Source organism: Trachemys scripta, chromosome 24 (genome assembly GCF_013100865.1).
Source record: "Trachemys scripta elegans isolate TJP31775 chromosome 24, CAS_Tse_1.0, whole genome shotgun sequence".
In the NCBI taxonomy this organism is placed as follows: domain Eukaryota; kingdom Metazoa; phylum Chordata; order Testudines; family Emydidae; genus Trachemys; species Trachemys scripta.
Window position 1 is genome coordinate 11,406,347 of NC_048321.1, and position 24,955 is coordinate 11,431,301.

Sequence of the window (24,955 nt, forward strand, 5' to 3'; positions counted from 1 at the left end):
GCTGATAAGAAATAGGTATTATTATCTAGGCACTGGGACATCCCTAAATGAAAGAATCTACAGAAGTGCATGAGAAACAGAAGTGCTGACTAGTTTGTCTTCTGGATTTCTGCATTATTTTCTCCAGCATGAGGCACAAGAAGATTTTTACCTCTTACTCCAAACAAATCACCTCTAACTTCACTGCTTTTATATTTATTGCAAAGGCTAAGAGGAAATCAAAGTCAATGACAAAAAAAAAAAAAATCAAATTATTTTCTACATCCATGTACAGAATAAGCCTGGCGGTCAGGTACCGGGAAGGCATTTATTCACCACTGCTTATTAGCATTAGGAACGCTCTAATTAATGTGTATAATCGCCGGAATGATGGAGAAGTGTATCAGGGGAGTTATAAACTTTTCCATCCCTGCAGCTGAGGACTGCTGCAGCTAAAGCAGGATGGGCAGTGGACGCTGGCGACAGAAGCCAGAGCCCCGACCAAGATGCAGCCCTGACAACAGAGCAGCCACTGTGATTTATAAAAGCAGCTAGCAGACCAGCCAGGGGAACGAAAGGGGACTGAGCTGGGTAGTTTCAAAGTGAGGACTCGGCCTCCTCTGGAGACATCTGAAATCTAAATGAATGCAGGGAGGATATGGCTTGGGAATAGGAGAATGAGCTTTTCCAGTGCTAGGTCACGGCTATGAATCCACATGGAGCACGTAACAGCTGAAAGCCATTGGGTAGCTGCAGGATAGCAGTTCCGTCTGCTCCCAGTAAGATGAGTCTTTGTATCCCAAAACCCACAACTGGCATGGAGCCCTGGGTTTACATGTCAGGGGTGAGGCCAAAGGACTGGATAAGCCATGGAAACAATGTCACCCCCCTTCCACACCACGACTATGAGTGACGAGGGCTTGCCCCGTGTTGATCATGGGTAAAAATAGGATTGCATTGGTCACGGCTGGCAAGCCAGCACCTTTCCCCAGTGCTAGCTCCATTTTAATCACAAATCCTTTGCCTTCTTTAGTACAGTTCCTGCCAGGCTCTCAAAGCAGTTTATAAATGGAAATGAATCAAGTCTCACCACGCTCCTATGCAACAGGACAACATCCCTTCCTGCTTGCAGATGGGGAAACTGAGGCACGGGGGAAGTGATTCACTCAGGGAACAGAAACCTGGGGCTACTGCCGCCTCATGTCCTATCACCTGTTAGATCTCACTGCCCTCCCAGAAGTCCTGACTCCTCAATCCTGTTTCGCTTAAAAAGAAGAGAGGCACAAGAGCGAACTGAGTCATTCGCTGACTGCAGCAGGACAGGGAAACGTTCCGAGGGCTAGTTCCTTGCTTTCACCCTTTTGATTAGGCGAGGCTGCTGGCAACCAGGGTTATTGAGAGACTAAAAAATCCCAAACCCAGAGCAAATTTTGGGCTGTCAGTCAAGTGACTTTTGGTGTGTTCCAGCATTGGCAGCAGCGTGGAAAATTTGTCTTTGCTGCTCCGCTTTCTAGCCTGGCCCCTTGCTTCTCCTTTCCCTTTGTCAGCCCGTGATAGGAGGGTTGCTTATTGCACTGTCCACAGGGAGACCTATTGGCCATCTATGGAGTGGCGTAGGCACAGACAACAGAGGCAGCTGTTTGTTAGCCTCGCCAGCGATCAGCTTCAGAACAAAAAGCTTGGAGTGGAGAACAGGGAGAAGGTTTATTTCTCTCTTCATAGAGGAATAAATACCGAGGGGGGAGGGAGAGAAAAATCAGTCAAGCAGCCTTCTGAAAACAGCATGAGCATTAAATCTGCATGTGGAAGGAACAAAACAACAACTTTAAAATACGGCTGAAGCCCTGACGATAGCAACGTGATTTTTGATTAAGTGTAACAATAATTCCATCCTGGCCTTAAGTAGAACCATTCATCCATAAATCTTACAGCATTTTGTAGAGGAGAGCAAGTATCATATATTGAACGCAACCCCCTCTTTTAGGAAACTGTAAGCTCATATCTGAGTTCCCCTTCACCTAAACAGCTTCATTTGCAGAAATATTCTATTGAGGGCAATTCCAGGCAGATTGGTTTAGTTCTGACAGAGTTGGGGTGGGTTAGAAGTTAGGTAGATGAAGGGTGTCAAAATCGGTTACCATGCAAGGGTAGTTTTTCAGCCTAAACTGAGACATGAAGCTTTTCTCCATCATTACTAGGAGCAACGAGAAGAACATGAGCAAAGGAACAGTCCGTCTTGGAGTCTCAGGAACGGTGTCCTGACAGCAAGACGTATTAGTGAGTGGAGCAGTTTCCCTAAGGGAAGCAGTGGAAATCCATAGCACGCATCACTTCAAGACTCAACTGGAGAACAGACGGAATAACTAACCCTTCAGGAGGCTGACTAGGATGTTTGGGTTGGAACTGACCAGCTCCACTTTCTTTGATTTGTTCCTTTACACAAATCTCAGCTGTTCACTTGGGGTATCAACATCACTTTCTTGTCCTTAAATCACGGATACTGAAGGATGGGAGGAATTTTTGATACAAAAAGTTAATCCAGGGCCATTGGAGAGGCTGGTTCTCCTACCCAATCAGCCTTAGTTGCTATCACTAAACGCTCAATCCTGCAAGGTGCTGAGGTCAGTGCTCATTATTAATCAGGTTTATTTTGTGATCGTGCCTAGGGGCTAATCAAGGTCGGGGGCCCATTGTGTTAGGCGCTGTATAAACAGAGTAGCAGACGATCCCAGCTCCTGAAAGGCTGACATTCTAAAAAGACAAGGGAAATGACTCCCAGCCCAATCTCCGGACATAGCTCTCTCCTCCTTCGGCCTATTATAAAAGGAGAGAAAAGCTTTGTTGTGAGGAAAGTAAATATCTGACAAGTTCCATTTCTCCCAAGAGCAACAGACATGGCAACATCCAGTGGACTACATTCCCCAGAGTTCCTTGGTCCTAGAAGCAGCAGCAGTGGAGAAAGGCAGTGGGAGCAAAGGATTAGTTTGTAAGTTGTGATTTTTTTTTTTTTAATTAAGCCAAGCTATTTATATATGTACAACCCGGCTGCCTCCCAAGTATTGCACTATTAAAAAAAGGAGGAGATCTGACATCTAATTATTTGTTCAACACACCTTCCCTTGTCCGCACTGTAATTTACATAGATTCACAGCAGCTGTCGGACAATTCTTCAGCTAATCCAGATAAAAGAGGTACAACCAGGGCTCAGAGAGCAAAGAAATCTGCCATCCATGTATGTCCCAGAGAGGCCCTTCCTTCATGTGCTTCACACCCACCCCCATTCTGGAAACATATCCATGGTAGTTGGGAGGTGGTAGCATCCAGTACTGACCCTCTTCAGAGTTGCCCAAAAGGGAGGACAAAGATTCAAGGCCCTTGGAAACTTTAAAGCAACATGATCTCTTTAGGAGTTAGTCAACACAGTTTTTGGGGGGAGTTTCTTCTGTTTCTGGGTTCAGTTTCTTGGGCTCACCCTTGGAAATCATGGAGCGATCCACCCGTGTCCCTATCAAGGCAGAGACATTCCAGTGTCAGCCAAGCAGTTTTAGTCACAACAGTTGTAATCCAAGTGCTGGGGTTCCTGAACCCATGGGAAGCACTCAATAAGCCACGGCCCCACCGTCCCCAGGGCTGCTGAAAAGCACGTGCGCTTTGGCGTTGATGAAGTAGGTTGCGAGGAGAGAGAGGATCAGAATGGCGATGCCCACGACCAGTGTGATTATCTAGGTGGGGACAAGAAAGGAAACATGTAATGGTGTGGTTACAAAGACAGAATGACGGACTCACTTTGTAAAGGCTCCTGGATGCTGAAGCATCTCAGCAGAGACTCAGTATTGTATTGTGGTGACTCCTAGGGGCCTCAATCAAGGATCCGGACTCCATTGTGCTAGGTGGTAAAGAGTGGGTCTCCACCCAAGGAGCTTAGTGTCTAAAACCAGAATAACAAAGGAATTGCCAGACTGGACCAGATCCATGTTCCATCCAGCTTTTTGTACTCCCAGCATTATGCTTCAGAGAAAGGGAGAACAGACCTTGCATTAGGTAGATGTAGGATTAAACTGCTCCCCACATTAGTTTTTCTTCTAATTCCTAATAGTTAGAGATTGGTTTAAGCTCCAAGCATGAGGTTTTAATAGCTCTTCCAAAATGTATATTTGCATTAACTATTTTATCCTCAGACACGTCCAATCCCCCTTTGAATCTTGGCCTCAATTACATCCAGTGGCAGAGAGTTCCACAGGCTATGTGTTGTGTGGGGGGAAAAAATTCATTTCTTGATTCTGAATCTGATGTATTTTCATTTCATTGAATGTCCCTTTATTCTTGTACCATCAGACAGGAAAAGCAGAAGCTCCCTGTCCACCTTATCTTTACAATTTGTTATTTATACACTTTGATCATCTCCTTTCTTATTTGATGCCTTTTTAAGAAAGCAGAGAAATTAACTGGCCAGTTTATTAGTTCTTTATTTCAACGGATAAATACACACGACTGAGCATCAATCCTTTGCCCTTGCAGATCTTATTATCCATGCCTAAGGTCCCATAATGGGCTGCTCTTCCTAGACAAACACCTACCAGTGGCAAAGCCAGAGTGACTGCGCCTGATTCTCCTTTAAACCAAGGCCCCTTTATACTGTCACAGGGTCATAAAGGAGCCTTCGTGTAACTGAGAAGCCAGCTTGTTAGCGACTCACGAGCTCTGCATGTCTTGTGCTGGATATTTAAGGGCTGAGACATGGCAGGCAGGGAGTTACACTTGCCTGGGGTGGCGTTAAGAGGCACAACACAGACCGAGTAACCACCCGCTGAGTGAGTAACAACCCAAGCAGCCCAGCAACTGCCCCGACATGCATGCCCAGCCCCTGGGTGACTTATTGCTGTAACACACATGACGATGAGAGTCAGATCTGTACATTCACAGGGTTTAGAGACAGGGATATGACATCACTAACAGCCAGCCAGAGAGCTCCAAAGTAGGCCCACAGTTCAAAAGCCATCTCAGAATTAACCCTTATTTGGCTGGTAGCTAAACATCAATGCAGCCATTGGGAGGGTGCTGAAAGAATTTTGTTGACCTTACTAAAAACCTGGATCAATCCTGTAAAAGAAACTGAGGCAAGTTGTGATTCTCTGCTTTTAAATGAAAGATCTGATAATGTATTGATTTGTATTTCATCCCTGGATTTTCTTATAAAGGCACCTGAGCCATGCCTGGCTATCGTACTGCGCAAAATCAAAATAAATTCCATTTCAGAAATACACCAAACACATTAAGGTTGCAAAATCAAGCACTCGAAAGACAGGTTGAATTCTGGCTTTTCCTTCTTTTTGCTCACGCATGATACCACCTTTACTTATATGATCACATGTAATTAAGGTGGAGTTAATGGTGACATTTAAATTGTCACTATTAGGATTCAAAGTTAACATCCCACTAGGATGTCTCAGCTCCCCCCGGCCAGCCCCCCAAGGCTATCTACAGATCCAAGCAACGGCACTTCATTCACACTTGGTTCATGTTTGGAAGGCTTTCCTTCACCAGAAGGGCTAGAACTTTTGTTTCTAAAAGGAAGAAGAGCTCATGCAGCACAATTCCAAAAGGGCAAAACTTCTGAGCAATCAGAGCCCTGATTATACATGTTTTGGCAAGACAAATGGTTAATGTACAGAATATTCTTAAATTTATACAGGGCCCTGTCAGCCCAGAGGATCCCAAAGCATTTTACATGCATAATCCAACACACAATATACAGGACGCACCTTCAGTTTAAGTTGGGAGGGAGCTCAGAGCAGTTTAAGAGCATGAAGCATCATTATGCAGCTGTTTAGGGGAAAAACTGAAGACTAAAACGGTGTCTAGCTAAACTACAAAGGGGAACTGAATGGAATTATCCTTGTTGGAATTTTGCTAGAAGACTACAGTTAAAGCCTTCAGTCTTGCAAAGTGTCCCAAGTTCTTTAGTCACCAAAAATGGTCAAAACCCCTCACCCCATATTAGGCTATTGGTTCAGAAATGACTTGGGGGGGGGGAAGCATCTATTGCATCACTGATGCCACTTTCTGCGACACCCTGGATTTCTGTAGAGGGTCGCCTAAGAGTTGACCAAGCCCAACCCTGATTAGCTGGTGAGATCTGATAGGAGGATAGCACAAGGTGTCATAAAACACCAACTCACCTCTAGCTCCTTGCTGGCTACGAGAAATATGCGGGCACGGATATCCTTCCAGCGGCTCTCTGTCCACGTGGAGTATTCTGTGGAGCCCCACTGCTTCAGCTCGAAGGCAGGAGAGGCGGCCTTGGTTAGATGGACAGTTGACTGGACACAGAAGGGAACTCGCGACGTTGAGTTTGGGTCCCTGGAACCCTGCACCCATGTATAAACGTACATCTGCAAAGAGAATGCCGGGGAGTGAGACCCAACAGGGCACTGGCAAAGAACCATCAGAACCTTTTTTCTGGAACCCCACTTGCTCTCCGGGATCATAATAGGGTTGTACTGACTGTATGAGGTTCACTTCACCCATTGCTGAAAAGCGTCTCTCTCTGAGGTGGAGCGTGGGTTGTTTAACTACACATAACAGTGTACAACAGCTGAGGACCGGGAATGACAGTCCTGTGTCCAGCTGAAACTGCAGGGGAATTTATGTTGGCAGAACGTAATTCACAAGTTGGAGTTTATCCAGGATCTCAGGGCTAATGCCCCATCTCTTGTCGAAGGCATCATGGGATCTTTGATACCCAGAAGTGGCCAAGGTCTCAGTTTTACGAGTCTCTGTAGAAGCTTGAGAGATTGACTGGCCAAAGAATGAAAGACCCTGACACCAGGACTGGGTAGAGGCCCATGGGTGGTGGATGTTTGCACTGCCAATGCCTGTGCTGTACGTGCTGCAGGTGGTGAGATCAGACTCAATTACAGGGTATGTCAGAATGGCATCATTCACGGGCAGTCTACTGGACACTCAAAGCGCCATCAGACTGATGCATCTGTGATCCAGGTTGCCATCCCAGCTGTACTCACTTTAAAGGAGCACTCCCTTCTGAAGCGTCTCCCGCCTCAGGCACTAGGATGCCTCTATGAGGGAGGAGGACTTTCCTCATCTCTCCCATGTCTTGTTCAGGACAGAAGGAAATTTTTCCATCCAGCTTTCTTCAGAGAGGCGAAAGTGAGACCAATTCATCGCAGGGACGTCAGTGGAGTTCACTAGCCCAGCGTTTCTGTTCCTATCCCCCACCCTCGTTCTACTCAGATGGCAACTTACTTCCTTCTCGGGGTTGGGTGTTTTTTCAGGGTTCAGGCACTCCTCCTTGGTGAAATTGACAACCGTGCCTGTGAGATTGGCCAGAACGTACTGCACTAGCTGGGTGGTGTTCACCAGTGTGGTAACCGCAATGTAGTGCTGGGGAAGTTCATCGCCTGGGAGAGTCAGAGAAAACAGGATTGGCAGGGAGAAAGCCAGATGCCAAAGAGGCTACCACAGAACTTTAGAAAGTTCCCAGGTGACATATCAAGGTCTAAGCTAGCTCTGAATTCTTCCCCAGACCATGCTTACCCAAGAGTCCTTTCAGGTCCTGTTTAATGATGGACTGGAACCAGGAGTTGTTAGTTTTAATCAGAAACCCATAGAGCATTCTGGAGACCTGAAAGTGAGATGGAAATGGGTTCATCCACATTCAACTGTACAAGACGAATCAGGAAGTACATCAGCATAAGGCTTCAGCTGGAGTACCGTGTCCCATTCTGGGCACCACACTTTGGAAAAGATGTGGACAAATTAGAGAAAGGCCAGAGGAAAACAACAAAAATGATAAAAGGTCTAGAAAACATCACCTATGAGGGAAGGGTGAAAACACTGGGTTTGTTTAGTTTGGAGAAGAGAAGACTGAGGGGGATTGGTCCTGCTTTGAGCAGGGGGTTGAACGAGATGACTCCTGAGGTCCCTTCTAACCCGGATATTCTCCGTGTTCAAGTACATAAAAGGTTGTTATAAAAAGGAAAGCAATAAATTGTTCTCCTTAACCACTGAGGACAGGATAAGAAGCAATGGGCTTAAATTGCAGCAAGGTAGATTTAGCTTTGACATTAAGAAAACTTCTTAACTGTCAGGGTAGTTAAGACTGGAACAAATTACCTAGGGAGGTTGTGGAATCTCTGTCACGGGGGGGGGAGGGGAAGAGTTGTTTAAGAACAGGTTAGACAAACACTTGTCAGGGACGGTCTAGATAATACTCAGGTGTGGAAACGTGATATAATGGCTGAAGCACAAGGCTGGGAGCCAGGCTACCTGGGTTCCATTTGCAGTTCTGGGAGGGCGGATGATCTAGTACCTAAAGTGAAGGGCTGGGAGTTGAGAGTCCTGGGTTCCGTCCCCAGCTTTGCCACCAACTGCTTGCATGACCCATCTGTGCATCAGTTCCCCCCATTCCACCCACCCCCAACTCTACAAAACAAGGATAAATATTGCTCGGTTTTGCTGAGGGCTTGTGTAGCTCAATGTTTAAGACACTGGGATCTGATGGGAGGCACGAGAGAAGGGTAAAGTGTTAGTCATTCAGCTCTGGTGGAGAAAGGGAGAGGGAGGCAGGCACCCAGGGAGACAGACAGGCCAGCATGCTGTGTAAACACACATAAACAGAGACAGAAGGGAAATACGTGAGAGCTCAGCATGGATGCCAGGGACTGGATCCCATCTGCTCGTACCGTTCTTGGATCCGCCTGAATAGCAGAGGTGTTGCTGGTTCCCCCCGCAAGCTGGTAGAGAGCACGGGCGACCACTGTGGCTACTTCTGCCAGGGACTGCAAGGAAAGAGGGCTCTGTGTTAATCAAGACAGGCAGGCCCAGAACAACAGGGAAGGAGAGCCAGCCAGTCCCCACACATCCATCAAAGCATTTATAGCACATTCATATCTAAGCGCCTAATGCCACCAGCCCAGTCAAAAGCACCCCAGCAATGGGAAGAGAACCCAGCACCCAGATCCCCGCCACCCCCCCGTCTCCACCCCCCTGCGAGCAATGGACAGAAACAATGTTTTGCAGAAACCTTAGCTGTGTCAGTGACATAGTCCAGGGTCTCCTCGGGGCTAAGCCCCTCAGGATATTTCATCAGGATGTTCTCTGCTGTGTCATACATGCTCTGGTAATATCTGAAAGAGGAAGGGAAACAGGATTGGGGAAGGGGGCGGAAAGAGATCACAGGGCATGGAATTCAATTCAGTCCATGCCTGAAGCAGACATTGGGAGTGGTCCCCAGGGAGCGAAGTCGCAGCTTTGCCAGAGCGCTGGCCTCCCACGCACTCCTTAAACCATTTAATGAGGCTTTATAATTATCTTTGGGCCTTGCACCACTTCTCCCATCTGAGGATCTCAATGCAACTGACGAGCAGTGATTAAACCTCAGTTGGGTAGGCGTTACCCCATCCGTTACGCGGATGGAGAAACTGAGGCACAGAGCAGGGAAACGATACACGAGGCCACAAGTCAGCGGTGAAGGTGGGAACAGAATCTAGAAGTGCCGATTCCTAGTTCCTTTCTCCAACCGGACCTATTGACTCTCCTGCACTGACAGGTCCGAGGGATTCCAAGTTAACTTTGTGACAGCCTTGCATCAAGACATCTGCAGCAGCAGCACACAGCTGAATCGAGGACTGGGCGAAAAGCCCAGCACAATGGTCTGTGCTTCCAGGTTGGATGGGAACACTGAAAGCAATTTCCCAAGAGCGAAGAAGAGTTGGAAGGACGAGATGCACTACCCTCGTCTCCAAAATTCTCCAGCGCGCCCAGAGCTGTGCTGCTCGGGAGTTTGGAAGGTGGCTGCTTCCCCTGGCTGTCTGCAGAGACAGCGTGACGGATCAGAGAAGGGGGTGGGGATGAGGGGAGAGAGGCAACCTGGAATGACGGGATGGGTAAGAGCCACAAGCAATTCCCTTCCCACTCCCATCCCCTTCACTTTCCAACGCCCCCCGGGAGAGGATGCTCATGGAACGTGCCACGAGGGGGTCAGGTGGGGTAAATGGAAGAGCCTCTGCCACTGCCTGGGGCCCCTGCCACCGCAAATAGAAAGATATATTAAAAAAACAGCAGCTTCTGGAAGAGCAGATGAGGCTCAGGCATGCTCAGCTGCCATTTGCTCACCTCTGGCTCCCAGCCAGCTGCGGGGAACGTTTTCTGTACAAAACTGGATTTTTTTCGCTTGTCAGGATAATTATGTTGCGCCTGTTCAATTACATGGCACATGGTTGCTCCCCCCACTCCCCTCTGTCCTCCATCCACACACTGCTTGTATGGGAGGCAGCGCACCCCCAAGCTCAGATGTTCTGGGAGGCTGAGCTGCCCTCTGCTGGCTACCACTGGAAATGGAGTCTATGTCCCCTTCTGAGCTGGGCACCTCCCGGAAACAGTTTTGCATGGTGTTTGCTAAGCTTTGATAGTGCCCCCAACCCCAAACACTGGAGACAGAGGCTCCAGCCACATGGGGGCAGATGCTGGCTGTGGTGAGAGTGCACACACCTGGGTTTCTTTACCACGGACTGCAGAGGGAGTCAGGTGTATTTGGGTTTCTATTAGAAAATGCAATGCACCCCGGGAATCCTTACGTTACAAAGGAGTGTGCCGGGCTGCATCCACTGGACTGGGGCTAGGAATCCTGCCTCTACCATTCTGGGTAAGTCACCTTGGCTACCATCATGAGACCTGGTGCCCAAGGGTTCTGAAAGTCAAACCACGTTGTCTCCAATTCGCTGGTTTCTAGACACTGGAGAATTTCTGCCCTAATCTGTGTCTCAAACTGCCCCTCTCCTCTAGCTCATCATGTCAAATTCAGCACTGTCTTGGGATCCAAAGTCCCAGCTGTTTGGGACTACTTTGACATGAGGGAGGGAGAGGAAGAGACCAAGTCCAATTTCTAGCAAACAGGTGTCCTCATGACAACGACCCCTTCTTGTCAGTTTCAGCACAGAGGCTAAAGAGCAAACCAGCCTGAAGTTCCCCCTTGTACCTGGTCCAGGTTTTGGCACATGGGTGCTGTGATGTGAGGGTAGCTGCTGGGGCTAGCAGCCTTCAGGGTTGTTAAGCAACACAGAGATTTTATTTTGCTACTAGAGTTTAAACACCAGACAGGAAGACAGTCACATTCCAGGTGAAACCACCTGCTCTCCCCCCCCCCCCCCCCCCAGACACAACAGTGATAGCATTGCTCCCCATACCTGTTCTGGAAGGAAGTGCGATGATCAGCCAGGACCACCCCAGGGATCTGCTTGGCCCTCAGAAAGCGCTGGAAGGAAGAAGGCGGGAGAGGCTGAGACTGACTAACCTCCTGTAGAGTCACATTCGCACCCATGCTGCTGTTGATCAGAGCTTCCACCAGTGTTTTAACCTGAAAAGGGAGAGAGAGAGGAGTCAGGAATGCTCTACTGCTTCCATCACGCTCAGTGTTTGGTCACGGCTACCACGAATGGCCTGGAGCTGAACCGCTTTGGCTGGGATCATGTCAGTTCTCATGCTAAGCAGGGTCAGGACAGGGTAGTACTTGGAGGGGAGACCGTCACAAACCCAAGTGCTGCAGAAGCAGCAATAATTCAGCAGAGGGTTCTTCTTGCTGGGTCAGTGATGCTGGGGAGCGCAGTGGTACACGAGGATGAGTCTAAGTAGAGAGATGGAGCAAGGTCCTGACCTCTCGTGATTGTTAAAGATCTCATGGCACTTTCTGCTAGTCAAGGCAGTGGCCCTATAATTTGACTACATTGTGAAATTTCATTCTTTTTCCTTAAATTCCCTCATGGTATCAGCTGGACACCGAATTTTTCACTATGCCATGAGCTACTGTTTAGTTTTGTTGTGCTGCTCATTCCACCCCAGAGCTGGTTGCATATCGGGGTCAGAAAAGTTAGCAAGGCTCAGTGGGTTCCTCTGGGATGAAAGCTGCTGTTAAATATCTAGGACATTAAAGAGGCTATGGAGAGGGACTCAGAACTAGGAGACCCCCTGCCCCCCCGACCTCTGACACTAGCAACAGGTCATCAGGTGGTCAGCAAAATCAATGGAAGGAGTCAGACATGCTTATGCCAGTGCCATGCCCTCCTCAAACCACAGTGGGGTGAGGATCTGGCCCTTTGCCCAGTAATGGGGCCTGCTGTCAGCGGAGAAATGCAGCTGCCGAGAAGCCTCTCTGTTCTGCTAGAGCTGTGCTCTGGGATTTTCCCCTGCAGGGTGTAAGCGGCTTTCCCTTTCCCTGGCTTGTACACCACAGCTGGAAACACAGAGAGCAGGCACAGGGATTCAGATTGTCCTCTGTGCAGAAGGGAGAGTTTTATTACCTGTGGTTGAATAGATTCATTCCTCCGAGAGACAGGGTCTGTGTGCACCCAAAGAACAGAGGAGTTCCGTAAAGCCACCTGCAAGAGAACGAGCCACTTGTCAACACACGCTGCTGACCCATCTGGATTTTACAATGCTTGCCTTATTTAGAGCTTGGTGCAGAGGGAAATCGCTGAAAATTCCCCCCAGAGAGACAAGACAGACCGTGGGAGCTAGAGTGACCACCACATGGGTGGTCACAAAGAGATCAAAGGGGAGGAACGAGGGCTGGCTGGGGAAAACCCAACTGAATGGTCACCAAGAGATCGGCAGAAAACTTGTCCCGCACCTGACTCAGCTCCAGGAAGGAATGAATGTTGTCCAGGCGGATGGGAAACTTGTCCATTTGCATGTCATATACCATTCGCGAGCTGCCAATGTAATCAAAGGTCTCCTGTGACGGAACAAGTTCATGTATGAACCATAGGCATTTGGATAGTTAATGAGCTCAATCCTAAGCAGTGTTTGAGAGGGGGATGTGGAGAAGGAGAATCTGGAATTAACTCCTCCCCTCATGTCTTTCTAAAAATTCTGCCGTTTGGTGGCATTCCAAACCCCCCTCCTCCAAATAAAAATGCTCTTTGTCGTCTCTTCATGAGTCAGGGATACAGGCCCTGATGGCAGGGATGGGCCTACAGCAATATCTAGAGATCGGCTAATGAATTCCACCAAACCCGAGGAAATCTCCATCCCCATCCCTGTTTCTAGGTGAGGACTGCAGGACACTGATCCAGCAGCGGCAGAAAGCAGCACAAACTCCACCTCTCTGTAACGTGTGTGAACAGGCTCTATGGGCCCAGACTGACAAGGGCATTTAGGCACCTCAAGATGCATATAGGCGCCTTGAGCCCACAGAGAGCCATGGGAGGTGGCTGCCTAACCGGCTTAGCCACTTCTGCAAATCCCACCAGTCTCCTTTCTGCACCTTTTGGTGCCTAAAAGCCTTTGAAAAGGCTTCTCGACCCATGGAGTTACTGCTGATGAACTAGCCCAGATTCACTCCCCATGTGGGCGCTCTTATTCCAAAATCAGGGGTAACTCCATGTGTCAAGAAGCCCTAACTCTGGCTCCATGTGCCTCATGCTCCATTACAGTTAATGGGAGATACATGGGCGCAAAGCCCCAACAGTCTCTGCACATCACTGTAGTATCTGAATGCCACCTCCCGCCTGGATCCGACAGGCCTGCAATGGCTAGGGACAAACCAACGAGTTAGATGTCCTTATTTTCCACTGTTTTGCTCCTCTGAATCACAACGTTAACACTAGTTATTAACCTCAGCTACTAGATCATACCATCTCCCGTGAGACTCTGAATACAAGAGCGTGGGCAGAAATCAGGTTAGGGGATTTCGACTTCTTTCCACCCTCTGGGATGGGGATGGGGCTGCAACAGGAAATCAAGGGATCCTGCCATCTCATAAGGGGAATGTGCAAGACAGAGATGAGCACCCACTGTAAGAGGCAGAAGGTGTTCTGGGGGTGTCTATAGGTAAAGGCATTCCTACCATCTCTCCAGGGAATGGCAGGAAAAGTCAGGCCGCCACTAGACAACCCTTCCCCAAAGCTCCTGTACAGTGGAGCCTGACAACTCTCCCCACCTTCTCTACATGGTACACACAGACTGCCCAATCCACCGCTCCAAGTGCAACTCTTAGGGAAGAGCTGACTACAGATGCCCAAGCTGGGGGTGTCACATGGCCACTCCACGGGACCGTGGGTGCTAGCTTTGCAGAGTTACACAAGGGAGGCCATCCATCGCCGCAGATGCCTGGAGGGGAACATCAGCTGCTAACCATCACTCTCCTTCCCTCCCGCAAGAGCTTACCCTGGCTTAACACAGCTGCCAGTGCCAGCTCTTGGAAATTAGCTGCACTGCAGACAGCACATATATTTTTAATCTTGTCTCACCTGGTTTCATTGGAAGATTTACACTGGCAAAGCTGTGACTTATCCTGATGGCAGGGTACAGGCCTAAAGAAGCCTGGAAGGTCCGGGTGAGAAATTAGGGATGCAAGAGACCCGTTCATTCATTGGGTCCATCACCATGTCAGGATAGGCTACAAGTGCATCGGCTTAAGGGAACATGAAGAACCAACGCACCCAGGCTCTAGGTTTGCAAAGAAACTATTTTGCACCAGGATGAAGAGAGAGAGACTCTTTGGCTCCCTCAACTAATTGCAACAGTTTAGAGGTGATGCCCCTAGAAAGTGCAGGCCCCACTTGTTAGTGGCTTTTGTGCAGTTCCCTCAACAGGAACTCCATAGTCTCTGTGCTCTTTGTGGGATAGGGCTTGGTGTTGGAGGAGGGATCTCGTGGCTCGGCACAAGGCAGGTGTAGATGCATAGAGGTCTACCAGCATCTGTGGAAGCTGCTGTCGAAAGGGCAGAGTGGATGAGGATCTGATTGCTAGCCCAAGACAAGCTAGGAGGGGATGAAGATCTTACCCCTTGGAAGAAGGTGAACATGATGTTCCTTGGTAGTTTCTGCACATCTGGCACTTTATGGAGGGCTTCAGCAGCCGCCAAGTGGGTCACGAAGGAGGCGACGGCGCTCTCTGCCCCTGGGGCTACGTTCCAGAAGAATGAATGGCTGTCAATCTGTGAGCACAAGTGGGAGGAGTGAACAACTCATGAACACATGGAGAGACACTAATACAAGGTCACTGGTAGACTGAAGAACGGGCAAACCTGACTGGATAAGACACAGCCAGAATCTTCAGCCCCAAACTGAATCCACCCTTGAAACACAAAAGCAACTTGCTCTGCCAGGGAATCTTAACATACTGCTCCCATAGCTATACCAGTCCCGGAGCCTCACACGCAGCTGTGCCAATGCATCCCAGTCCTAGCCTGCAGCACATACTTGTATTCCAGGCCTGGATCTCTGGTAAGCAGTACACGCCAAGTGTGATGTGCTATTAATGGTTCAACTGATGTTCACTATAGGCTAGACTGTGGCCATTAAACCTGATGACCCAGCGAGTTCTGCTCTCTCATCTGCAGGGGTGGAAAAACAGGGTATGCCCCAGCTGTAGGGCGGTCCAGCGGCTAAGGCACCAGATTGGGAACAAGGAGATCTAGGTTCTATTCTCAGCTCTGTCACTGACTCACTGCAAAACCCTGGACACATCACCTATATGACTCGGCCACCCTCCCTCCACCATCTGTCAAAATGGGCTAATCATATTCATCCCATCTTAGTAAAGTGCTTTGAGGTCAATGGATGAAAACCATCATAGGAGTGCCAGGTATTCACTAATCTGGGCTCCCCCATCATTCAGGTATGAAGATCCATATAACAATATCCACTCTTTTAAGAGCAGAGAGTTGATTGGTTTTTTGGACATCACTGTATAACTTGATGGTGATTAGATTCGAGTGTATCCTTCATGGGGAGAAAATCCTGGGTACTAAAGGGCTCTTTAATTTAGCAGCAAAAGGCAGAACAAGATCCAACAGCTGGATGCTAAAGCCAGACAAATTACAATTAGAAATAAGGCTCAGATTTTTAACAGCAAGGGTGATTAACCACTGGAATAAACGACCAAGGGAAGTGGTGGGTTCTTCACCTTCAAATCCAGACTGGATGCCTTTCTGGAAGATATTCTTTAGCTAAGCAAGTTATTGGCCTCAAGCCAGGGGAAATGGGTGAAATTTAACGGCCTGTCTTATACAGGAGACCAGAGTAGATGATCTGGTGGTTCCTTCTGGCCTTAGACTCTATGAATCGATGAGTAAGAAGGCCTGGAATACACTAGACCCTTGAATCTCAAAGCATTTTGGAAACAATTCAGCCTTTACAAGAGGTAGGTACATTTATCATCATTTTATGAGAGGAAAACAGAGTGAGTAGCTTGCCCAGAATCATGCAGCAAGTCAGAGGCAGATCCAGAAATAAAACCCAGGAGTCCCAATGTTCTCAGCCCCTACATTAAACAGGAGACACTGCTGGCACCTGAATAATGGCTCCTACCTGCAGAATGATACCAACCACGGCTAGTCAGCAAGATTTAAGGCAGGAGATCTTGATTACAAGCAGGAGAACTTGATGCATATACGATGGGCAGTCCATAAAGGCACAACTCCCCTAGAAAACCTTCTCTTGCACCCCAGCCCAGAAAAATTAGGTATGACCACCTACTCGAGTAGCAACAATGATGACTTCATCCATAGGGTCTATTTTGCTGGAGGTATTGATGGGTTTCAGCGTGCTCCACACATTATAATCGGACAGAGCGTCGCAGACTTCTTCTAGGAAGCAGAAATAATATGGTTCAAGAGCAGGAACTCTGACAGTAATAAAGAACAAGGAGTTGAAGCTATTCTTTGGTCAGTTTGGGAGGTTCAGAGCTCACCAACTGATCCAACAGCACCAGGCCCCCTTCTAGTGATCAGAGGTGAAATCCTGATCCCACTGAAATCAATGACAAAATTCCCATGGATTTCATTTTGACCCCAATGTCACCCTGTGCATTCACTGCTCCTCTACCATTTCGTCTATTCACCCCACCATCCCCAAAATAAGTCAATCCAAGTAATATACTTAGCAGGCGTTAGGTCCCATTTCACCCCTTATCTCCCTTTCTCAGGGATGTCCTGTGCTGTAGACTACTGACCTCTGGACTCCAGGGTGTCTCACTGCTTTAACTGTAAACTATTTACATTACAGCGAGGAAACTGGTGTCACAAAAGCATTTGATTAAGGAAATTAACTGTACGTTGTTCTTGTGTTTTGCATATTTAAGTCTCAATAGTCTGGCAGGTTCTTGGGTTGTGCACTGGGATGGAGGCCAGTGCCATCACTCCAAACCCATAGCCAAGAAGGAATTTGAGAGACCTTAGTTCAACAGAACCACTTTCCTCAACCAAGGGCCAAACGGGTTATTTGCTAGGACCACATGTCCTGTAAATAAAGACTCAGACTACAGCAACAGTCACCTTTAGCACAGAGGCCTGGTCTGTGGTGACTGCAGCTCCCAGCAGGCATTACTTTGGCTTGAATGCTGCCTTCATTACAGAACCTGTGTGAACACAGACCACTCCACCATGTTCAAGGTCAGAGTGGTGCCGGGCTGTATTGTATAAAGCTATGGGTTGTGTTTCCTCTTTCTAATGCACACACCATGTCCCACTTGAATTCCCATCACCAGTCCCCACCCCACCCTGCTAGGAGTGCACTCACCTGGGTTGAGGCTGAAGGCGGTCTGGAGGGAGCTCCGTCTCATGCAGGTAACCGTGTTGGTGACAGCATGCATGTGGGCGAAAAGCTGCATGGCACACAAAGGATACTCTGGGACGGAGCCATTCTGCGGGAGGTTATGGTCTTGGTAGCACTGAGACAGAAATATAAATAAATACTTATACAGCAGAGTGGTCTAGCAGATAGGACATAGAATTGGGACTCAGGAGACCTGGGTTTTAGTCCCAGTTCTGTAACTGACTAGCTGTGAGATCTTGGGCAAGTCATTTCACTTCCCCTATCTGTGCCTGCTTCCCCCTCCCACCCTTTGTCTATCTTGTCTATTTAGACTGTAAGCTCCTTGGGGCAGGGACTGCCTTTTGCTGTATGTACAGTGCCTAGCACAATGGGGCCCTGGTCTCAGGGAGGGCGCACAGGTGGGTAAGTAGCAGACCCCTACTCTGCCCTTTACAGATGGGTACACAAGCACAGAATAGATATTAAACCAAGATTCCCCTATCAGATGAAGACTCTTAACTGGTTCCAAATTTTAACCTTACATACAAACAGCCTGTTTCCCCCAACCCACCTGCAAAATTTTACTAATTTAGGAAGCTGGCAACTCAGATGAGCATAAATTAGTGTGGAAGAAAGTATTTCCCTACCAAAGTGGCACAGCTAGACTCCCCTCTGCAGGTGTTAAGGCAGGGGTGGGCAAACTACGGCCCGGGGGCCACATACGGCCCTTCAGACATTTTAATCCGGCACTTGAGCTCCCATCGAGAAGCAGGGTCCAGGGCTTGCCCCGCTCTGCGCGGCTCCCCAAAGCAGCCGCGTGTCCCCCCTCCGGCTCCTATGCAGCCCCTGCCCCAAGCACCGCCCCCGCAGCCCAGCCAGTGGGAGCTGCAGGGGCGGTGCCTGCGGACAGGACAGCACGCAGAGCTGCCTGGCTGCAAAGGAGCGGGGAGATGCCATTGCTTCCAGGAGCTGCTTGAGATAATCACCACCCGGAGTCTGCACTGCTGATCCCCTCCCCTAGCCCTGATCCCCCTCCTGCCCTCGGTACCAGCCCAGAGTACCCTCCTGCACCTCCAACCCCTCATCCCCAGCCCCACCCAAGAGCCTTCACCCCCTCCCGCACCCCAATACCCAATTTGGTGAGCATTCATGGCCCGCCATACAATTTCCATACCCAGATGTGGCCCTCGGGCCAAAAAGTTTGCCCACCCCTGTGTTAAGGTATAGTACCTGCTTAATAACTTGAGTCTCGTTGGCATCTTCAAGTAGAAAGATGGGGAAATTGAAATCCTCGTAAGCAAGGCCATTCCCGAGAGGATTCCACACAGTCCAGTTGCAGTGAGCATACTGAGGGCCATAATTATTGGAATAGACACCTGCGGGCATGGAGAAACAGGCAGGTCAAATCATTGAGGGAACAGCGCAAATCATTGAGGGAACAGCGCAGACTGTTGGAAAGGCAGGGCCCGCTGAGCAAACTGCAGCAGGAACAGAGAGACCACCACCACAGGCTAAGAAACCAACCACGAAATGAACAGAGAGATGGATTCAGTTGCCACATGTGGGGAAAACAGAAGAGACAGAGCACTGCCAGGTGAAGAGAATGAGAGAGAGGCACATGCAAAGCCATCATGTGCCAAGAGGTTGGCAGAAGCACATAACAAGCATTTATCACATGCTGAGAGAGTGGAAGATGCATACAGAGAAACATTGTACTTTGAAAGAGAGAGAGACACACCATTTTCTGAGATCCATCATGTGCTGGAAGCACCTCGAAGCATTTACAAAGCGCCCGTCACTGTAACACCTACATGCTGTGTGAACAGCATGAAGGTGATATGACAAATGCCAACATACCAAACTCACCTTCTGTGTTTCTACAGCACCTTTCATTGCAAAGCATCCCCAAATGCTGTACAATCTATACATAATATAGCAATCACTTCACCCACCACCAATCTGCAGCCACCTCTGAGGTGGAACACAGCACTGGGTTAGCAGCACGCAGCAGTGGGTTAGGGAAGACAGTGAATAATCATTGAAGTGAATACCCAAATGAGCCTGCAGGGGGAACACAGGGAGGTAGAATGAAGTTCAGAGGGCTGGAATTTGGCCAGGACACTGGGATAAAAAGTGCAATACTATAAAGAGAGCCACAAGACCTTTTAATGACCATAGGTCGTCAGAATGAGTTTCATCCCTCATCTGAAAGAGGAACTGCAGAGAGACCAGGTCAGTCTGCGTGACACAAGGAAGAAACCTCTTAGTGAATCACTAGCATAACTTTCTAGAGCATCTCAGCTGTTCCTTTGAAGGTTTCCCATTTACATACTGACCCCATCCCAACCCTTGTGAAATCTGACAAGATTCCAGCACAAACTGGTTACACCCACAGAATGTTAATGAGCCTAAATGATAAAGCAATAATTCACACAGAATCCCACAGCAAGTGTAAAGCCACAGGTTGTCAGTTTTTTGCAAAACACTTCCTACTCTGATCACCCCGTCCTGAGCCAAACTAAGAGTTTAACGTTTCCTTACCAAACCCATCATTTGGGCATTTTAAGCCAGGGGAGAATCCTTGTGCGGGGCTGGGTTTGGAGATGGCCACAGCCAGCCCAGAAATTCGTGAGGATCCCTTCAGCTGCAGCATCAGCTTCCTGGAACAAAGAGAATGTGGATGAAACGGCCCCCCCCAAATTCCCTGGCAATCTTACCACAAGGAAAGATTTAGGCCAGGGGGTCTCAAAATTTATTGCACCGTGACCCCCTTCTGACAAAAAAAAATTACTACATGACCCCAGGAGGGGGACCGAAGCCTGAGCCCCCCACCCCAAGGGCTTCAGCCCCAGGTGGGGGGCCTGTAGCCTGAGTCCCAGCACCCAGCGCTGACACCCTCAGACTTCGGCCCCGGGCAGTGGGACTCGGGTTCTGGCTTCGACTCCAGGTCCCAGCAAGTCTAGTGCCAGCCCTGCACTTGACTTAAAATGGGGTCATGACCCACTTTGGGGTCCCAACCCACAGCTGGAGAACCACTGATTTAGGCCACGCAGCAGTAAAAGTATCACAAACCAAAAACCATTCCATAAGCTGTACCACACCCCTGTGAGAGAGTTATTTGCTGGGGAACCAGACAGTCATTAGCAGAGCCAGGAGAGAACCCAGGAATCCTGCTCCTGGATAAGCCATCTATTGAGATGCTGGCCGGGGCAGGTACCAGTGTGCAGGAAGAAGACTCATTCTAGTTTTCCAATTTACTTTTCTAAAAGTAGGCCCCAGGGTCTGGTTTTCAGTGGTGTTCAGCACCCACAGCCTACGAAGGGTGCTTCAGAGGCACAGCACTGCCAAAAACTAGGGCTTTGGGGACCAATTCCCAGGGACCCATCTCCAGCGAATTCAGAATTCCAGATTTGGCTGCTCAAACACACACAGGCGCTTGTCCCGAGGGCCCAAATGGCAAATGTGGCCACTGGATTTAGGGCCCCTGTGTTTGCAATTTCGGCTCACGCTGCTTTGGCAGAGAAGAGGTGATTAAGAATGGTTAAAATTCACCATAGCTCCTTACCTGGTGAAAAGCTCCCCCTCTAGCAGTACCATGTATGGGGGATGAGGTCCATCAGTAAGCACCCATTTCAGGTCCTGCTCCTTCTCCACCACATGGATTACCCCTGTGTCTCCACTCATGGAGGCTGCAGAGAGAAAGACAGAATTCTCCATGGTTCACCAAAATCCATTTCCCTCAAAGCTGTACACTTCACTTTGCACTTCAGTGAAAGAAAGATCAACATATGGGATTAGAGGGAAGAAGCAACTGACTTGCACAGTTCAGCTAAGAGATGACCAACGACCAAAAAACCGCAGACATCTTTTAGATGAATGAGGCTGAAAGAGGAGTTTAAGAGATAATCATACTAATCATCTGCCCTTTTAAAGCAGATTTTATCTAAAGATTTTGAAGTACTTTAGGTACATCAATGAATTAAACATCACCTGCCTCTTGGGGGAAGAGGGAGGATGTTGAGTATGAACCTTACTGTATACAGGGGAAAATGAGGCACAGAGATGAAAAGTACGAGGGGGAACAGGAGAAGTCAGCCACCAGCAAGCGGGGAATGTCCAGAAGAGAAGGAAAGAAGGGAACATATCAGCTGAGAGTACATCTGGGGAAGCACGTGCAGTGAGACAGGAGGGGTCCTACCAGCAGAAAAGCCATGTGCAGGACAGATCGGGGCAGGAATCAAACGACAATCAAAAGAAAACAAGGTGCTTAACATTTTCCAAAAGCACGTATTGGAAAAGCACAGGAGCCCTAAATCCATTAAAGACAGCTAAAGATACACAGATGTGATCACATTTCCTGGTCAGTAATTGCTGTAGTTGTCACCAGAGTATTATGGGATTGGGAAAGGAGGTGCCCATAAAACAATCTGTATTAAGAGGTGGCTCACACCACTATATGAGAAAGTTGGAGCACCAGCTAGGGGAGATGGCCACGTACAGTTAGTTGTTCTGCCCTTTAACTGCTGCTGACATGGTCCACATGGGAGCGTGGTTCACGCTGAGGACACATGATGAGACTCAACCACAAATGAACAAAATGCTGACTCACAAGAAACCCTTTCTGCACAGCACCAATAGCAGCAGAGGAACTCTATTAGATCAGTGCTCCTTCTCGGTCATCCCAGCAACCCACAAACCTCGGTAGTACAACAAACCCACAAAACTAAAACCACAGCCCATGGAGAGTTTGAAAAGAATACTCTAGACAGAGGAAAGCACGTGAAGGGGAGGATGCCCAACTGATTACACACACCCTGGAACCAATTCGATAGGAACAAAAGACATGTGACTGACCAGCGGCATGTTAGGCATGTCGCCTTACCGAAGCAACTACACATGCTGTGGTTTATCAGTAACTATGCAAAAGACAAGAAAACTGACACAAAACTACATTACAGAAAACAATACAAAGAAATTTCACAATGAGAGGCCTGTGTTATAGAGGGACAGGTCAGTGCACAAGGCTCCTTGGTTTTGGGAGGATACTAAGGAAACTTTTGAGCCCTGGTGAAATCTAACTATTTAAATAAGAGGAAATCTCCTATCATCTCATGGATATTAAGCTAATTACATATGAATGTGATAGGACTTGGCACCAAGAGAGAGCAAAGCAATTTTGGGCAGTGTTACCAACTCTCACCATTTTATTGCAAGCCTTGATTTCATGATTTTAAGCCAATCTCAGGATTTCTGAAGTGCCTTGGGTTGGGAATACCAGGAAGCAGTGAAGTGATAGCACCTCTCATATGGCCCTAGTGCAATCACACCTGGAGCATACAGCTTTCATTTTTGGCACTACATTACTAGAAAGACATTGACAAACTAAAAATAGTTCAGGAAGAAGCCACAAAAATGAGTGTTCTCTCAGTAAGTGAAAGAGGTGATTGCCTCTTCCACTTAAAGTAAAATAACCATTTACAATACTTACACTGACAGCCTATTTGATGAGTGGCATTCAAAAGACGAACACACGGGGCAGTCTTGTTTAAGGGGATATAGATTTTCCTCTCTACAGAATTGCCCCAACAGAAACCTGAAGAGAAAGAAACAAAATTCAGGATAAATAAGAGATCACCCGCACTTGGTTCTGTAACAAGAACAAATTCAATTTCATCTAGGTCTTGTTGCCTTCTGAGTGAAAATTAAAGGTACCCAACTCAAGTAATTCCTAGGCTCTCTGCTAAATGCCAACTGAATAATTCACTTCCCAGTAAATTCCCTTGCAGTTTTAACTGAAGTATTCTTCATTTCCTTTCACTCCCACTGCTGTATAGTGTTGATACGTGCTGTTTAAAAGCTATCACGTACCTAACCTGCAGAGGCTGCTTTTCAGCCGTGGGTGGAGCTCCGTGAAGTTTGGATGAAAGATGCTATATGCAACATGAACCAATTTAGAAACACAGCAGAATAAAGAAGTCAGTTCTCAGTTCTGTTGTCCAACAATCATTACAAAGGCACACCAGAATACCCATATCTCTGAACCAACAGTTATAATGAGGGAGGATTGATCTTAGCGGTCCATACACTGGATCTGGAACCAGGAACGTGAGGGTTCTAATCACAGCTCAGACACACACTCAGTAAGAGACCTCATGCAAGGCCACATCACTTCTGTGTGCCTCGGTCTCCCTATCTGAAAAACATGCGTAATAGTAACCTTTCTGACAGGGGTGCTGTGAGGATCAATGTTTGCATAACATTTTCGAAGATACTAAGTGCTAAGTAAGGACTGATTTTTATTAGAGCAACAACAATCCTTAGCTCTTATGTAGCACTTTCCAAAGGTCAGTATCATTATCCCCATTTCCTGATGGGGAAACTTGAGGTGAGAGGGGCTAAGTGACCTGCTCCAGGCCACCCACAGGCAAGGGCAGACCTGGAAATAGAATCCGGTCTCCTGAGTCCCAGTCTAGTAAGCTCACAAAGCATCTCAACACATCTATGTGGCTTTGTTATTTACTGAAACTTTTACCTGGGTATTCCTAATTCTGGGTAAGTGACAGAACTGATGATCAGCTTCACTTTGGATACATAAATGGTGTATTGTCTTGACAAATTGCACAAAAGTTATAGATTTGGTAATAATGCCACACAGAAGCATAAGATACCCTATTTCATTATTTTCTACTTACTGCCGTATTTCAGAATGAAATTTCATATGAAACGTGCTATTAAAAAAACCCAATGTATCCCCAATTAAACGATATGCAAATTAGGATTATTTCCACAACTCTGGAATCTAGCCTCTCCAAATACAATCAATTGACTTTAACGTGCACACTAAGCAAATGCAGCGAGGTAGAAGACAGCGGGTGGAACGAAGGAGGAGATCTGATGGAAGCTCCCACAGTCGCGGTTCGTTTCACCCAAACGAAAAGCCAGCCACAAAACACCAGTGTGGGTTCAGCCTCATCGTCCCAGCACACCGCTCAGCAATGCCCGTCACCACACACTGGGTGCCCACCCCCCACCGTTCAGCACCGGGCCTTGGGGAGCTCTCAGCGGGTGGGAAGAAATCCCAGCACAACTAAGCTGAGCAGCAACAAATTCCCAGCCTGCCAGGGCCCCAGAACCGGGGCATCACCAGCCTGCTGCTGACTTGACCTGCTCCCATCAAGAGAGAAACTTGTTTATCTGGAGTCCTTCCTTCTACAGACGCTGTCTGCCCCCCGCCAAGCCCCCCACCCCTGCTCAGACCCTGCTCCAGGCTTGAGCGTCTCAAGCCTCAACAGAGACGCCACCAACCCCTAAGGGCTGTATCAACCCTCCACTCCTCTGCCCCCCCCCACAGCTCCCGGGGGAGGGGCCCCACCATCCGACCTGCCCCCCCCCCACAGCTCCCGGGGGAGGGGCCCCACCATCCG

The 24,955-nt window shown here is 48.2% G+C and overlaps 1 protein-coding gene across 2 annotated transcripts; it reads right to left on the reverse strand.

Annotated features, from left to right (window-relative positions):
• Positions 1–1,664: 1,664 nt before the first annotated feature.
• On the reverse strand, positions 1,665–23,124 carry NCSTN (nicastrin; the record flags this gene model as incomplete). 2 transcript variants are annotated; one of them, XM_034756840.1, is given in 16 exon segments in its annotated part: positions 1,665–3,701; positions 6,159–6,371; positions 7,243–7,397; positions 7,534–7,621; positions 8,682–8,777; positions 9,023–9,125; positions 11,184–11,353; positions 12,294–12,371; positions 12,623–12,727; positions 14,780–14,932; positions 16,476–16,582; positions 17,517–17,667; positions 18,762–18,907; positions 20,073–20,191; positions 21,097–21,220; positions 23,020–23,124. In XM_034756840.1, coding segments are annotated over 16 exon segments (2,036 nt in total), but the record flags the coding sequence as incomplete, so codon positions are not given.
• Positions 23,125–24,955: the final 1,831 nt, after the last annotated feature.